The 17,144-nt window shown below is 43.6% G+C and overlaps 1 protein-coding gene across 1 annotated transcript in view; it reads right to left on the bottom strand.

Moving 5' to 3' along the window:
• Positions 1–836: 836 nt before the first annotated feature.
• The window catches only part of SRD5A2 (steroid 5 alpha-reductase 2), a 37,153-nt gene continuing 20,845 nt past the window's right edge, over positions 837–17,144 (bottom strand). The window contains exons 2-5 of the mRNA XM_056853726.1: positions 8,069–8,232; positions 5,160–5,261; positions 3,366–3,516; positions 837–903 (exon numbers count right to left, since the gene is read on the bottom strand). Of these exons, the coding sequence (XP_056709704.1) occupies positions 837–903; positions 3,366–3,516; positions 5,160–5,261; positions 8,069–8,232 (484 nt within the window). The remainder of the gene's footprint in view (positions 904–3,365; positions 3,517–5,159; positions 5,262–8,068; positions 8,233–17,144) is intronic.

Raw genomic sequence — 17,144 nt, forward strand, 5'->3', positions numbered from 1 at the left:
TTCATTATCTGTGTGCTGAAAAAACATTTTATTTTAGTATTTTAACTTTTTTGCACATAAACACAACTGGGGTCTTTGGCAACATAAATACATTTTTAAAAAATTCAGCAATGCATATACCAGGGTTTTTTTTGGAAGGCATTTATTTTAATTGTTTATGTTGGAGAGGAGCTCAGTTGCACTCTTGTGCAACATAAAATAATTTAAACTTTTTAAAAATTGGCACACATTGGGTGCATTTTAGTTATTTTTTGTTTTACGTTGCCAGAGGATAGAATTGTGCTTTTGTGTGACGTAACAAGAACAAGAACAACAAAATCTTCACCTTCAGGAAAGGTTTTTTAAAAATATTTTTTATTTATTTCTATTTCATGTATTCTTGAAATGGAACTCTGGAAGAATCTTGGATTCCAATGTTATGCATTCTACTCTGGTAAATATTTCCAGCAACATGGAACCCCAAAATCAGGGAGGAATTAGAGGAGCATTATGAAAGCCTCACTAATTCTGAGCAGACACAGTACCTATGGGGAAAGGATTAAGCACTGGTCACATATTCTCAATTTCATCCTCTCATGGCTGCTTTTCATTTACAAATGTGTATGGGGAAGAATTATGCAGGTGCCCATGTGTGAAGTTTTACCACTTGTTGTAAGTAAACAATTACTCCAATACTGCAAAGATGATCAGTTCATGAAAACACTACATTATACCAAAATCTTTCTCCTTGAAACTCACACGAGCATTAATAATAAAACCCATATTTAAAGTTAAACAATACAAAAACATACAACACCAACAATCTCCCCCACTCCCAAAGTCTAGACACTTGTCCTTTAGAATACAAAAGGAATCAAGGCTTTTCTTGATCTTGGGTAGCCTGTGAATTTTCTTAGGTAGTACCTGAAAGAAAGGAAATACAAAATGAAAATGAAAATAACTGAATTGTATTCTACAACTATTCTACATGTAGTGCTTAAAGAACACAAAATCTTATTTCTCAGGGTTTCTTTCACACCACTTTTGATAGCCCATCGAAGTAGTTTTCATGAAGAGGGCTGAAAGCTTGTTGATTTTTAGATCTAAATTAATGACGATGGCCATCAAAACTTCTATGGTTTGCTTCAGACATAATGCAAAACCATGTTGATGTTTTTAAACGATATTCATTTCTGAAACCAGGATTTAGGCTGCAATTCTGAAGGGGGAGGGCAAAGCTTCTTAGGAGCTGGCGTGACCCCGCGCTGGCATAAGTGCCCATTTAACCCAGGCTAAAGGACACAGACACCATCATGGGTGGCATCTCCGCCGGGGCCGGGACACCATACAGTGGTGCAGGGTTTGGGCGCCAGCGCTGCCTCCTGGCAGTGTTCCAGCTGCGCATGTCCCTGTGCTGGCATCCTGGGAAGCATTCCTGGGATGTTCTTGGGGGTAGAGTGGCATTTAGGCAGCTTGCCAACCCGTTTTGCCCTGGTAATGCTCTCCAGCGCCGTGGCATTCCTATGCCACTTTTTGGGGGGGTGCAGCCTCGCTGTAGTCAATGGGTGCATTTTCTTTTCTTTTCAAACTGTTTTTAAGTTCTTTTCGGCAGCCAGGAAGCCTCCGTGGAGGCGGCGTGGCTGTGCCACTCCCAGCCGCTGCCTAACTGTCCCCCCTTCAGGAATGGGCTGCCCGCTTGCAGTTGGTCAGTCAAATCCTAGTTTGCCTCACCAAATATTTTCGTTCCCTTCACTCTGTAGCCAACAAAGATGGAATAAGGAACGGACAGGATTAAATCAGGATTACACCAGCATTTCTGTATTCTCACATCATGTGAAGCATAAATTCAGATTTACTGTTGTTAATAAACCAATTTCAAACCATGGTTTCGTATCATGGTTTAATGGACCCTAACTAATCATAGGTGTTTTATGCATGGTCGCTTTAACCTCCTTTATTCCCCGTTTCAGCTAGGATCAAATTTTTCAGTATGCACAATAACTCATTCCTTGGAAGCTCAGCGCTGTTTCGACGCAAAACGAACCCAGCTCTTCCCATTCCTCTTCTGGCCCGTTAATCCTGGCTCATACTGGAGACACAGAGCATGTATAATCCGTTCTCGGGTTGAGCTTCCCTGTTCCATCACGCCCCACCCTTTTCCAACCCCCTCCTCAAAGCAGCATGCTGATGGTTAAACAGGGGAAAACAGAAGATTGGCTTCTCTCACCGCCAATCACAAAGCAGTGTGAAAAGAGGCAGGGATTCAAGTGCTTTCTGCTTCCTGCTACCTCGGAGCTCTTTCTGAGCAAAAGAAAGGCTTTTTAAAAATGAGGCTTGGATTTCTCCCCCCCTTCTTTCAGGTAGCTCAGTTTTTTGTTCTTAAAATGCTTTTTTATGAGGCAGTTGGGTTTGGGGGGAAGGAAATCTTCTCTTATGGGGAGCACTGCGAAGTAAGCCAATTACAGAGCAGCATTTAAAGGGGTGGGACTTGATTTGAGCTTGGGAGACTGTTTTTCTGTATTCATGGTTCGATTAGCATGCAGTTTCGTCCCTGATCATTCAAGCCAATGCATATAGTTTCCCCCAACCCGGGTTACTTTAATGTGCGATGAACCCAGGTCCAAGCAGGGAGATCCAATCCATGCATAAAAGACTTTAGTTAGTGGAGCAGCCTGTATTCAGACAATCACACTAGCCATAGTTGGTTTAACTAAATCGTAGTTTTGTGTGATGTCAGGAAACTTAACTATTGTTCAGTGTGATGTCTGAATCAACAAACCATGGTACAACAGAATTTGAAACCATCGTTTGAAGTGATGTTGCAAACCATGGTTTGAGCTAACTCAGGTTTGGTGTCATGTCTGAACTTTAAAACCATCTTTATACCCATGACTCTGCCTTCACAGCCTGCTGCCCCATAGAAACACAATTTACTTGAGGGAGTGCTGAGATGGTAGACATTAAAACAGAGCTTTAATTCATGATTTGCCTTGAAGGCGATTTGGAGTGGAGGGATGGTCAGAGGAACAGGATTAAGCACCTGCTCCTCACCAAGTCTTTTTCTCAGCTCTAAATTCCTTTTCCAAAAGCTACTTTTTGTTTTTAAAAGGACTGTGCTCTGCTATGGGCCTCTGTTTGTAGCCCCCCAAACGGCATTGTGTTCAAGATGACGTGAGGAAACACAGCAGCTCTGCCTTGATCACTTGATCTACGATGGCTCATTCACACATGCAGGTTCATCTCTTGATTCCACAGTCATCAAGAAAGGAACATGTTATTTGTGCCAGCCCTAAGTAATTCTCATGTCCTAGGATATCAGCGGATAATATCCAGATAATATCCAGATAATATCCAGCGGATCATACAGATAATATTAGGCTTCCTACCTGTGATGATGATAAGCACGTGGCCCAACGAAGCACACTGTAAAAACCGCAAAGGCAAAAGCTGGTAGGCACCAGGTTGCTATTGCATAGCCAAACCATTCCAGTATCTCACCAAAAAAGTTTGCTCCAGACACATATGCAAATAGTCCTCCTGCATAAAACAAAAGAGAAGCACATTCAGACATTGAAAACTGATGCTCCCAGACTAATACTGATGTGATGCGCTATACACCTGATTCCTCTCCCCTAAAGATAAAGATATGTCAAGGCTAAGGTCTGCAGTTAGGCTGCTTAAATCACATTGACATCCATAGTGCAGAAGGATTGAAGAGGCCTACTGTTGTGATAGAATGTATACTTACTGAACTGTGCCCCCTGCCAGCGGATACTTAAATCCACAGATAGGGGGCACACGCACCCTAAACAGATGTTTCGGCAGACTTGGGGGACCTTCTGCAGAAAAATCTGCATTTAAAAAAATGGGGGGGGGGTAAATTCCGCTGATTTAAATAACAGCGTTGTCCACACATTTGCAGACAATGCTCTTACCTTCTGAACTGCTGGCAGCAGAAATCCTCCAGGCATGGCAGCATCACCCTTGGGGTGGGGTGGGAGGCCAGAAGCCACAGCAGTCCCAGCTAGGGTTGCCAGGTCCCTCTTTGTCACCAATGGGAGGTTTCTGGGGCAGAGCCTGAGAAAGGTGGGGTTTGGGGAGGGGAGGGACTTCACTGCCATAGAGTCCAATTGCCAAAGAAGCCATTTTCTCCAGGGGAACTGATCTCTATTGACTGGAGATCAGTTGAAATAGCAGGAGATCTCCAACTAGTGCCTGGAGGTTGGCAACCCTATTCCCAGCAGCGTTGCCCTTGGGGGGGCAGGAGGGGTTGGTGAGCCTGCGAGTGCTTTACAACATCTTGTAACAAGTTCACTAGTTCCCAGCAGTTCCTACTGGGACTTATGGGAATTATGCTGACAAAAGATGTATCCCTATGGGGAACCAACCAATCATCCTGAAGCAAGATATTGTAAGAATTTTATGCTGGAAAAACAGTAACAGTTCAAGAACTTTTGTTGAATTGTTTAGAAGTGGGACTGAAGAAGAATTCTAAATGGCCGTATCCCCTTCTGCTTTCTCTGATGGTATCAATGGGACCTTCTCTTCTGTTTTCCATGTTATGGATTTAAGTGGAATTCTACATTTGAAACTTTAGGATTCACATCCAGGATTAAATAAGATTTTTTCCTTTTGTATATAATTGTTTGGGATAGCCACTATTGTCTGTATATATTTGATGTTGTGATATTGTAGCACTCAATATATTTTGCACTTTGCTATATTAATTCGCTCCTGTGCTAATTTCCAAACCTGTAGGTATAAGTACAGAGGTGTTTTCTTTGTTAGTAACCTCCAGGTACTAGCTGAAGATCTCCTACTATTACAACTGATCTCCAGCCAATAGACATCAGTTCACCTGGAGAAAATGGCCGCTTTGGCAATTGGACTCTATGGCATTGAAGTCCCTCCCTTCCCCAAAGCCTGCCCTCCTCAGGCTCTGCCCCAGAAACCTCCTGCTGGTGGCAAAGAGGGACCTGGCAACCCTAGTCTCACACCATGATCCATTACTCAGTTTACTAAACCTTTCTGACGAAAAGGAGCTTTCAACCATTTTGTGGGTTTATATTACTAACTAGTGACTTCTTCATCTACCCCAGTGCTTCTCAAACTGGGAGGTAGCTCTTCAGGTAAGACATTAAGAAATCATATATTTCTGGGAAATTGGGGAAAAGATACACCTTGTGGAATCTTGTAAATGTGCTCCCCAGGTTTTCTTAGCTGGCGTAGCAGGAAATCACTGTGAATATTGATGCCCATTCCGCACAAAAACAACAAAATACCTAAGGAAGAAAGCAAAATGTTTATGGAGAGGGTAGCCAAAATATTTCAAATTTATATTCAAACAAACAATTCTTCTGTTTTACAAGCACAAGTTGTGTCCTTAATGCTCTTTAATTCTTGGACTGTCTATACTGAAGGTGACTTCACTTATTACAACAAAGTGGAAGGAAAATCTTCCTGTGAATTGTATGAAATGGAACTTGTAGAAATGAGAAGTTACATTGGAAGGACACACACACACACACAAACTACTCTGGGAGTATCCCATCTATGAGACCAATGTACAAACAATCTATATAATCAAACATACACAAAGAAGTGTAACTTGCTTTTGTTTTTGTTTTCCTGGTTTGATTGCAACATGCAAAGCAGTCCTGCATGAATAGGGTTGCCAACCTCCAGGTGGTGGCTGGACATCTCCCACTATTACAACTGATCTCCAGGCGACAGAGGTCAGTTCCCCTGGAGAAAATGGCTGCCTTGGAAGGGGAACTCTATGGCATTACACTCTATTGAAGTCCCTCCCGTCCCCAAACCCTGCCATCTTCCGGCTTCACCTCCAAAATCTCCAGGTATTTCCCAACCTGGAGCTGGCAACCCTATGTATGAAGGCTTAAAGCGAAGAGGGAATGGTATTGCACAGCCCTCCTTATAAAGGAGTAACACTTTTTTTGGATGTAGGCAGAAATATAGTTGCTGATCTTGACCAGAAAAATCATGAAGGGTGCTTCTGCAGGCCAGAATCAGGGCTGGCCTGGTCCGTCTGCTAAATATGCCAAACAGGGAGTCTTGGAGACCCAGAACCGCACAACCTTGCACTGGGACAAGGAGCAGAGAGTAACAAGCTAATATGGCCTCTAGTAGATTAGAAATTATATAATTGTCAATAGACCTAATATATGTTGAGGCCCAGATGCGTCTGAGAATGGCAGTGGTGTCCAACTGAATACAAAATAAAGATAATATTTCAAAGATGGCCAACAGATAATCCTATGTATAAGAAACTTGTATTCATTATTTTAAATATTCTTTCTTGTGATAAAAAGTGGCAGGAGTGAACTAACACAGCATTTATATAGTTTGAGAAGACATTTGAGCACAGAGGACTTTGTATTATGTTTGAAGTTATAAGACCGACAAGAGTGTGTCCCCTGAGTAAATGAGACAGAAATGGTTGGAAGTTGATTTTGAAAACCTATAAATGAGGTGCTGGCAGGGGTACTACAACCTGGCTCTGTTTTGGGGTGGAGCCTGAGGAAGGCAGGGTTTGGAGAGGGAAGAGACTTCAATGCTATAGAGTCCAATTGCCAAAGCAGCCATTATATCCAGGGGAACTGATCTCTCACCTGGAGATCCGTTGTAATAGCAGGAGATCTCCAGACACCACCTGGAGGCTGGCAACCCTACTTACAGTGGCAGCACATTCATAGCCTATCTGACACACGAATAACCTTCTTCGCAGGATCAGCTACTCAGGAAATCTGCTGTAGTTTGGAGAGCAGAAACTGGCTTTGCACAGTGCTGACTTACAGGCCTTCTTGCTGCTCATAAAGCAACTTCCCTGCACTTCTTAGATCCAGGCATTACACTGCACTGATTTGCTGGCACTGGTTTTACTCATGAAGGCTCCCCTTCCTTATTCCTCTCCAGACTTTAAAGTAAAGAGTGAAAAAATGTAAAAATTATAAGTTAACTAAACTTTGGAATGGATGAAGGTAAGAAGAAGAGTTGGTTTTATACCTTCTTTTCACTGCCGCAAAGAGACTCAAAGCGGCTTACAATCGACTTCCCTTTCCCCTACCCCACAACAGGTACCTTGTGAGGTAAGTGGGGCTGAAAGAGTTCGGAGACAACTGTGACTAGCCCAAGGTCACCCAGCAGTAGGGTTGCCAACCTCCAGGTGGTTAGTGCAGGAATCTCTGGCAATAACAGCTAACAACCCTGACAATGCTAGCTAGTGAAATGACAAGGTGTATTTGTGTAATGCACAAATACACCTTGTCATTTCACTAGCATTGTCAGGGTTGTTAGTGCAGGAATCTCTGGCAATAACAGCTATCTTCCTTACCTTGGGTATCAGTGCAGAGGTGTTTATTTGGGTTGCTGTAACCTCCAGGTAGTGGCAGGAGATCTCCTGCTATTACAACTGATCTCCAGCCGATAGAGAACAGTTCACCTGGAGAGAATGGCCGCTTTAGCAACTGGACTCTCTGTGGTCCCAAATCCCGCCCTCCTCAGGCTCCGCCCAAAAAACCTCCCGCCAGTGGGGAAGAGGGACCTGGCAACCCTGCCCAGCAAGTTTTATTGGAAGAGTGGGGAAACAAACCCAGTTCTCCAGATTAGAAGCCACCACTCTTAACCACTACACTACAATGAGGACTTGGGGAAAAAATAATGAAAGTGGGCACTCCATCCAAAGCATGGGAAGGGTCTCTTTAAATCTGGATGTTGTATGTGTGTCTGTTTAAGGTGTGAAGGTGGAGAAAGAAGCCTAAAAATCCATATCTGCTCCTTTATGAAGACATGTCTTTATACATGGATTATGATTCAGTGGAGGACAAGTACAGTTCACAACATGAACTGCAGATAAGCATGGACACAATGCACAGTCTGAACATTTACTGAAACATGAAATCATTAATATAATTATTCTTGCTGCTAGACTAAAATTATGAGTCTTCTTGACTGTTGCTCAGAAATATCAGAATGAGCTGGTTCATTCCAAAAGCACCAGGGTTCGTTAAAATAGACACAAATTTGGTAATAGCTTCCTCTAATGTTTTAGACACCTAGAAACCATAATTACCTGATGTAAACCTTATGTCGTTGTACCAGTCATCTGGGTATTCAGCGCAGTAAACCATGTAGTAACCCTGAAGGAAGCCGTTATAGACACAGAACAGCATGCCATAAAGTAGTGTTTGCAACGGGAAAGGTCTGCCTCTTGTGAGGAATGAGTAAATGAATGTCCTGAGGTAGACAAAAAACACAATTTAATACCAGGTGAAATAGATTTTATTTATTTTCAATCTTATATCCCGCCTTCCCTAGTAGTCACAAGGTGCTTTTACACATGCAGAATAATGTACTTTCAATCCACTTTCAATCCACTGTGCAGATGGATTTTACTGCGTGAAATGGCAAAATCCACTTACAAACTATCGTTAAAGTGGATTGAAAGTGGATTATTCAGGATGTGTGAAAGAACCTATGCTGCCAGGTATCAGAAAACTCTCATTTTGAGAGCTGGTGTTTTGTGATTAGGTGAACAACCTGGGTTCTAATTCCCACTCTGCCATGAAGCTTACTGGGTGACCTTTTTCTAGTCACTCTTTCTTGAGTCTAGCCTGCCACATAGAGTCTAGCCTGCCTCTGAGAGGATAAAATAGAGGGAGGAAGAATCATGGAAGCGCTTTGAGCTCCTTGGCTAGAAAAACAGATTTTGCCTCAAATGACTTTTCAGATAATGCCTAAGCTTCATTTCTCTGGACCTGGTACTAACTTGTAACATGGGTCCCCTGTGTTGAGATCCCCTACATAAGAGACAAGTTCTTATTTTACTTCTTAAAAGACATAAATCATCCATTTATGGTCATAGACTTGCAAACAGCTGGCCCATCTGGACCACCCCTTGCTTGGACTCTCTCTTCAAAATATTGTAATCACTTTATAGCTGCTTCATATTACATTAATATGAACTGCTCAGCAGGCTCCAGATCCTAATCCATTTTATTTCAGCTCACATGGACAGCGTATGGATAGAGATAAGTGCACCTCTTGTCATCCAACATCATTTATCAAAAGGAATACTTTATGCTATATTTAAAGTAATAGATGCCTCACAGAAGTGAAGTTCTGGTCAGTAAATTTGAAGAGGCACCATGAAGGTTCCTTGAGCTGCCAAACACGCCCCACTACTGGAGAGCTGTCTGGAGTCTGCCACCTCAGGGATCTCTGAGTTTGGCCCTGATACTCATCCTGCCAATCAGCTGGGAGGTGTAGACACAAAAACCCTGGCATCATTGGAGGGGGCATGGACTGGGTCATGGGCAAGGGAGGTCAACACCATTCAGTTGTCTGGTGGACCCACATCAGGGGAGCGTGGCAGAACTCATTGGGATGGTTGCTGGGATAATGGGCTGAATGAAGCAAGATCCTCATGAGGCTTCAGAGAGCAGAGTATGGCTTTTGGGGAGTGGTAGCTGACTATATAAGCCATCTCAGCTCAGGGCCAAGGAGGAATGCCCTGCCAGCTTTGTGAGTACCCAGAGAATAGGAGTAGAGCAACCTGGATGGAAGGGAAAGGCTGAGGTGCTGACTCCCAACTCTCTCCCTTCCCAGGCTAGAGTCTGAAGGAGCCTGAAGAAGGCAGGCTGCAGGCAAGTACTGCCGCAAGAGCTCAAAAGAACTAAATTTGTACGTAACAGGGGAGAGAAGAACTTGAATTATTCACTTGGCGGGACTGAGTAAACATAACCTGCTACCCTCATAGGCATTTCAGTTGCAACGAGGAGTTCCAGACTGGTATAAGCAGACAGGGCTATCAACTGGGGAAATTAATCAGCCACATGAACACATGAAGCTGCCTTATACTTAACCAGACCCTTGGTCCACCAAAGTCAGTACTGTCTACTCAGACCGGCAGTGGCTCTTCAGGGTCTCAGGCAGAGGTTTTTCCCACCACTTACTTGCCTAGTCCCTTCAACTGGAGATGCCAGGGATTGAACCTGGGACCTTCTGCATGCCAAGCAGAGGCTCTGCCACTGAGCCACGGCCCCTCCCTAAAGAATTATAGAGTTGGGAGGGGCCATACAGGCCATCTAGTCCAACCTCCTGCTGAATGCAGGATCAACCTAGAGCCTCCCATGAATTGAAGTAGCCAATAGAGACAGTACGGCCGTAGCCAATGGCATAAGTCCAGGAAATAGCAAAGAAGGCACACCAGTGTGAAGAAGAGAGCTAGTGACGCAAGGAGAAGAGAGCACAGAAGGACAGCACCATAGGGACACTATTGGTGCATGGCCCAAGATGGCATGAGTCCCCTAGCACTTTGAATGATAGCACATCTGGATGGTAGACATTAGGAGAAGTTGTTCTGAGGCCACTACAGAGGATGAAAGAATCCTCTCAGACAGTACTGGAATCCCTCACAAACAACTCTTGAGAACAAACTGAAAAAAATAGGTGGTGGCAGGATTCATAAGAACATAAGAAAAGCCCTGCTGCATCAGACCAAGGCCCATCAAGTCCAGCAGTCTGTTCACACAGTGGCCAACCAGGTGCCTCTAGGAAGCCACAAACAAGACAACTGCAGCAGCACCATCCTGCCTGTGTTCCACAGCACCGAATATATTCAGCATGCTCCTCTGATCCTGGAGAGAATAGGTATGCATCATGACTAGTATCCATTTTAACTAGTAGCCATGAATACCCCTCTCCTCCATGAACATGTCCACTCCCCTCTTCAAGCCTTCCAAGTTGGGAGCAATCAACACATCCTGGGGCAGGGAGTTCCAGAATAACTGTTAATAGTTTTTGTAAAATGCCAAGAACATTTGTTGCTTTTCTGTCATTAATATAATCACAAAATTCATTGTGCTGCTAAAAGATCAAGCCCAGGTCAGCCTGTTAAGGCACAGCAAGATGGAATTCTTAAGTGTGGCACTAACAACTGTTTTGAGCATGTTGTTATCTTACAGAAGGATGGCACCAAACCAGTATCAGCATCTCAGAAATTTTCAGAGTAATCATTTATGCTGTAGAGGAGGTAACTGCAGATTCAATATGGGAAACCACTTGGCAGACTATGAAAGGGAAAATAATATATTAATTTCCAGGCCAAAGAGAGCAGAGTCCCTGCCAGAACAGCATTGGCTTGTTCGGCTGCCAAGACAAGAACAAATTGGTTCACAGCGCATAATCCATGGAAGATTGTTTGAACAGAAACCTTGCCATGTGCTCCATACAAACCTTACCAGATCATTGCTTGGTAAAAACCAGAAAGAGCTGCCATATAAGGGACATAGAGTGGGGATATAATTTATTGGACTTAGATAATTGGGCAGGAGGGTTAAATTCCTTGCTTGAGAAGTCTAAAGAACAGACCTGATGTAACCTTTTTTTGGTTTCATCCAGGGGTAGACCAGTACTATTAGCAGACTGTCACATCACTATTTCTGTGTATCTGGGGACCAAACTAGATGTTATATCTGCCATGAGTTGGGTTGGGATCCTCCAACCCATTTTACAGACAGATGTGACATCAGGGAAGGGATATTCCCAAGTGTTCTGTGGCCCAGTTCAGCTTGGGAATGTGGCATGGGGGAGGAGGAGATTCAGCCTCCACCCCCACAAAACCAAAATGACCATGGGGGCCTCTATTTGCCCACTGTGGGCTCCATGTGCATGGAGTACAGCACATGTAGCCATACAATGGAGCAAATAGGCTCCCCCACAGCCATTTATAGGGTTGCCAGGTCCCTCTTCACCACTGGCGGGAGGTTTTTGGGGTGAAGCCTGAGGAGGGCAGGGTTTGGGGAGGGGAGGGACTTCAATGCCATAGAGTCCAATTGCCAAAGCAGCCATTTTCTCCAGGTGAATTGATCTCTATCAGCTGGCGATCAGTTGTCATAGCAGAATATCTCCAGCTAGTACCTGGAGGTTGTAGCAACTCAAAGCAAAAGCACCAGTAAATATTGTGCAAACAAGATAATAACAACAAAGTATTGCTCTTAGAAAATATATATTCAGAATAGTTCTAATAAGCACAACCCAAATTGAGCAAAACACCACAATAATATACAAGACGGTCTTAAAAAGACCCAATGTGAAAGCGCAAAACGTTACAAATAAATAAATCTCAGGCACAGTTGCTCAGTTCTATGAGTCCATAAAGTGCAAATGCAATAATTTAGGCAATAATTTAGGCAGCAAAGACCGGACATAATGCGATGGAAATCCGGTATAATTCCATTTCATGCGATATTTTCTCAAGCTTCATAAGTCCTTCATTGCATCATTTCATGAAGGGATATACCTTCCTTATACGCATGGACGGCAAAGTAAGACGTCTTACTTTGCCGTCCATGCGTATAAGGAAGGTATATCCCTTCATGAAATGATGCAATGAAGGACTTATGAAGCTTGAGAAAATATCGCATGAAATGGAATTATACCGGATTTCCATCGCATTATGTCCGGTCTTTGCTGCCTAAATTATTGCCTAAATTATTGCATTTGCACTTTATGGACTCATAGAACTGAGCAACTGTGCCTGAGATTTATTTATTTGTAACGTTTTGCGCTTTCACATTGGGTCTTTTTAAGACCGTCTTGTATATTATTGTGGTGTTTTGCTCAATTTGGGTTGTGCTTATTAGAACTATTCTGAATATATATTTTCTAAGAGCAATACTTTGTTGTTATTATCTTGTTTGCACAATATTTACTGGTGCTTTTGCTTTGAGTTGCTACAACTTCTAATTAGCACTTGTAGCCGTTTGTGATTACTAGTACCTGGAGGTTGGCAACCCTAGCCATTTAGGCTCTGATCAACACCATGCATTGCACTCCTGAGCAGAATAGGGCACTGGAGCGCTTAGGAACATTTGTTCCTTGCTGTCACATTTTGTCTCTAAAACTGACTTGTGGCAGATGTAATGTCTTGTTTGGCCTTGGGTATTGAGTTGGTTCTAACTGCATGCCAGAGCTTATTAATTATATTTTATTTTATACAAGTGTATCACTTTTCTCTCACATGGCGATTCCAAACAGCTTATCACTTGGTTCTCCCCTCCTCCACTCTATCCTTACAACAGCCTTGTGAGATAGGTTAGGCTGAGAGATTGTGATAGGCCCAAAGTCACCTGGCGAGCTTTCATGGTAGAGCTGGGATTCAAACCTGGTTGTCCCTGGTCCTAGGCTAACACTCTAGCCCAGTGATGGCGAACCTTTTAGAGACCGAGTGCCCAAACTGCAACCCAAAACCCACTTATTTATCACTGAGTGCCAATGCGGCAATTTAACCTGAATACTGAGGTTTTAGTTTAGAAAAAACAACTCATACGTTAACATCTTTTGCCTTAAAAGAAAAACACAATAACAGAGCTTTCAATGATACAAACAACTTTTTATTGAAAGGTAAAAGTTTGCATTTGGCATGCTTTTGAACAATTAATGTGATTTTTGCTGTTGTGTGCATGCTGATAATTTGTCCACCCTTGGCTCATACTTTGTAAGTTTGAGAGCAATACATGAAGCACTCAGGTCATCTGTTAGTCTGTTTCTGGTGTCAGATTTGATATAATTCAAAGCTGGAAACAGCTGCTCACAAGCATAAGATGATCCAAACAAAGTAAGGAAAGCAATCCCAAATGCTGAAAAATTATTTGGCAGAGAATTCCACACTTTAAGGATTTCGTTTTCAGAAATAACTGTGCTATCCTTTGTCATCCCTTCTATCTTCTCAAGTGTTCCACGCAGGTCATAGAATTTATTTTTCCAGATAGAGCTTTCTTGAAATTCTATTAGCTCCATTTCCAGAATTTTTAAATCTAACCAGTGTAGGCAGGGAAGATCAAGTTCTTCAAATTTGGCTTTATCTGGAGAAGTAAGAAAACACAGGGTTGTCTCCATCTTACGGAACTGTAAAAATCTGTTGCTAAAATTCACCTGTGCAGCTGCTACAATACTAGAAAATTCCTTGTAGATTTCCTGATGGCTTGTAGGATTGTCTGCAAATGTTGTAGAATTTTCTAAATGCATTTTTAGTTTTGGAAAATATTTCAGCTGCCCACTTTCAAGGTCTCTTTCAAAAACCTGCAGTTTTCTCTCAAATGTTTTGATATCACAAAACATCCTTTCTGCTGTTTTCCCTATGCCTTGTAGTTGTTTGTTCAGTACATTGAAGTGTTGTGTAAAATCTGTAAAAAACATGAGGTTGGTAAGCCAGGCCATATCAGTGAGCTGTGGATATTCCTGCCCTTTTTCATTCATAAACAGCCTAATTTCATCCAAACAGGCTACAAATCTCTCCAGGACTCGTCCTCTGCTCAGCCACCGGACATTATTGTACATAAGCAGACAATTATACTGTGCCTGAACCTCCTCAAGAAGTGCTTGAAACTGTCGACAATTCAGAGCACGAGCCATGATGTAATTCACCATTTCTGTGACATCTTTGAGGACATCATCAAATTTTTTGCTGCTGTCCCTGGCACAAAGGGCTTCTTGAGGTATAATGCAATGGAACTGAATGACTTGATGTTTTGTTTCTTTAACAAAGAATTGTATGAAACCAGATGTTGCCCCCACCATGGAAGGTGCCCCATCTCTAGTAATTGAAACCACTTTTTCTGGTCTTATGTCTTGTGACAAAAAAGCCTCCATCACAGCATTGTAGATATCTATCCCTTGTGTTCTTTTAGGCAAAGACACCAGTTTCACCAGCTCTTCTCTCATGATGTCACCAACAGCATAACGCAAAATTACTGCTAGCCTTGCATGATTATTTATATCTGTGCACGTGGAGTAACAGGCTGCCTTTTGTAAGTCAGTGGTGAGCTGCTGACTAACATCACTTGCCATGCACTGGACTCGATCTTTAACAGTATTTCTGCTAAGTGGCATCTCAGAGATGCGTTGAATAATTTTATCCTTGTTTGGGAAATCATGAAAAAGGGAATTACTCCCAGACAACATGGCTGTTTTGATAATATCCCCATCAGAGAGGGGCTTACCATGTTTTGCTATGCACAGTGAAATTTGAAAACTGGCATCTGTCAGATGATTTGTTCTAGAAAGAGTTGGAAATTGCTTCTAGAAATGAGGCTTGGGGGAAGCTAGGTAGACAGACAGAGATGCATCCTGGCATGACAGGAGGGTCAAAGATATGTCCCACGTCTGAGAACAAAGCCACTGTAGTACCAGCCACATGGGACACCTGAAGCTTCATGGACCTTTGTCTATCAAGGTCAGTACTGTCTACTCACTGCAAAGCAGGTGTTCTACCGTTGAACCATGTCCCCCACCCCAAGCTCCTCAAGTACTTCTGAATTCCATAGATTTCAAGGGGAGAAAAGTATTTTCTTCTATTTAGCTCTCAGACTGAAACCAAGAGGACTAAAGGCCAAACCACACATTAGGTTGAAGATCCATTACTAGATCTCCACATGGTTTTTTCACCTTAAAATGCAGCCATAGGGACAGACCACACTGGGCTGGGAGGATATTAACTTTCTTCATTTTCCCAATTAAAAATGTCCTCCCCAACTGGGTGGCTATTGTTCCTGGTAGACAAATCTTTTTCTGTCTTCTTTCCTTGCTAGGAGATAATTGTACCTGGTGTGGAGGGGAGGGTTCAGCTGAGAAGTTAGTACCTTGTTGTCTCTGTAAAGGGCCTTTTTAAAACAGCTGCACCCTGGGACCAAGTTCAGAATTAGATATATAGGTGAGTCAGCACGGCGCTTAACATTCTGTAAGGGGGAAAAAACAATGTTGATGTTTGAAAAGGCAGTTGGAATGGGGTGAAGAGAGTCAGTTGGATGGTAAGGGATGATGAGAAGCTGACAGAGTAAGCAGGGATAAAAAGAAAAAAGGCAGAGCAATCAATGTGGTAATACCTACCTAGGAAAGCAGAATGGAAGAAACTGAAGACGGGCGGGGCCCCCAAACTGAAGACGGGTGGGGGCCCCAAACTGAAGACGGTGGGGGCCCCAACAAACAGCTGAGCTGCCCCGCAGCTCAGCTGAGAGGAGGGGGCGTGGCAAGATGCTCGGCCACAGCCTCCCCGTCCAAACTGAAGACAGGCGAGGCCCCAACAAACAGCTGAGCTGCGGCCGACAAACAGCTGAGCTGCGGCCCGCAGCTCAGCTGAGAGGGAGGGGCTTGCCTCGGTGCAAGGAGAGGGAGGGCGACGAACGCTAACCCACCCTGAGGACGTCAAGCTCTTGTACATCCCATCTCTTGCAAGATGCTCTCCCCCTCAGAGAGAGAAGGGAACCTTGGGTACTTACCATGAAGGTCCTTTCTTCTCTGAGGTAAGGAGAGCATCTTGGCCCACCCGGGCGAAGTTGGAGCACTCTCGTAGTCATTCAAGGCTCTGCTTAGGGCACAGCCAGGTTGACAAGTGGGTTTTCATTACAGTTAATTCAGTTAAGTTGACACTGTGTTAGTTTTGAAGGGGGTCCCAAGCGGCCTTGCCCTGTTCCTGCATAGTTAAATAAAGTGTTCAAGTCAGTTTGGTCTCAGCATACTCCATTCGTTTACTAACCGCCGTAATAGTGCGGCAAGCCTTCTTCCTTCTTGCTAATCCACTAGCTCGGAAAGTATTGAAACTGAGAAGGGGGCGATTCCGGAGCAGGAAACTGGAAATTAGTTTGTTTACATCCAGCCTATCCCAAGGAACCGGAGGGGAATCACCCATCTCTCGCAAGATGCTCTCCTTACTTCAGAGAAGAAAGGACCTTCACGGTAAGTACCCAAGGTTCCCTTTTCCACTTAAAACTGTGGTGTGGAATAGAACGTATTTCCACATGTGGTGGACATGTAAAAAAGTTAAGAAATTTTGGATACAAATTGTCATGGGCCCTGCCTTGGAAGCTGAGGACTCTGAGGACTCTGAAGCTGAAGTGGAGGAACAGGTTGCCTCTGGGCCCTTAGTACCTCACTTGCAGTCAGTAGCACAGGAGCCTGAAACAACTCAGCAGGAATCACAGCTAGGCAGAGAGATGGAACAAGAGCAGACAGACGCTACTCTTCCCCCAACCCCTGCAGCGGAAGCTGAGAATGGCAGCCCTCCAAGCTCACCTGAACCTGATAGGCATATCAGGACTCGGCAGCGTGTGGTTTTGCAAGATAGAAGGAGAAGTGCTCGCTTGGAGAGG

This window comes from Euleptes europaea, chromosome 7 (genome assembly GCF_029931775.1).
Source record: "Euleptes europaea isolate rEulEur1 chromosome 7, rEulEur1.hap1, whole genome shotgun sequence".
Classification (NCBI taxonomy): domain Eukaryota; kingdom Metazoa; phylum Chordata; class Lepidosauria; order Squamata; family Sphaerodactylidae; genus Euleptes; species Euleptes europaea.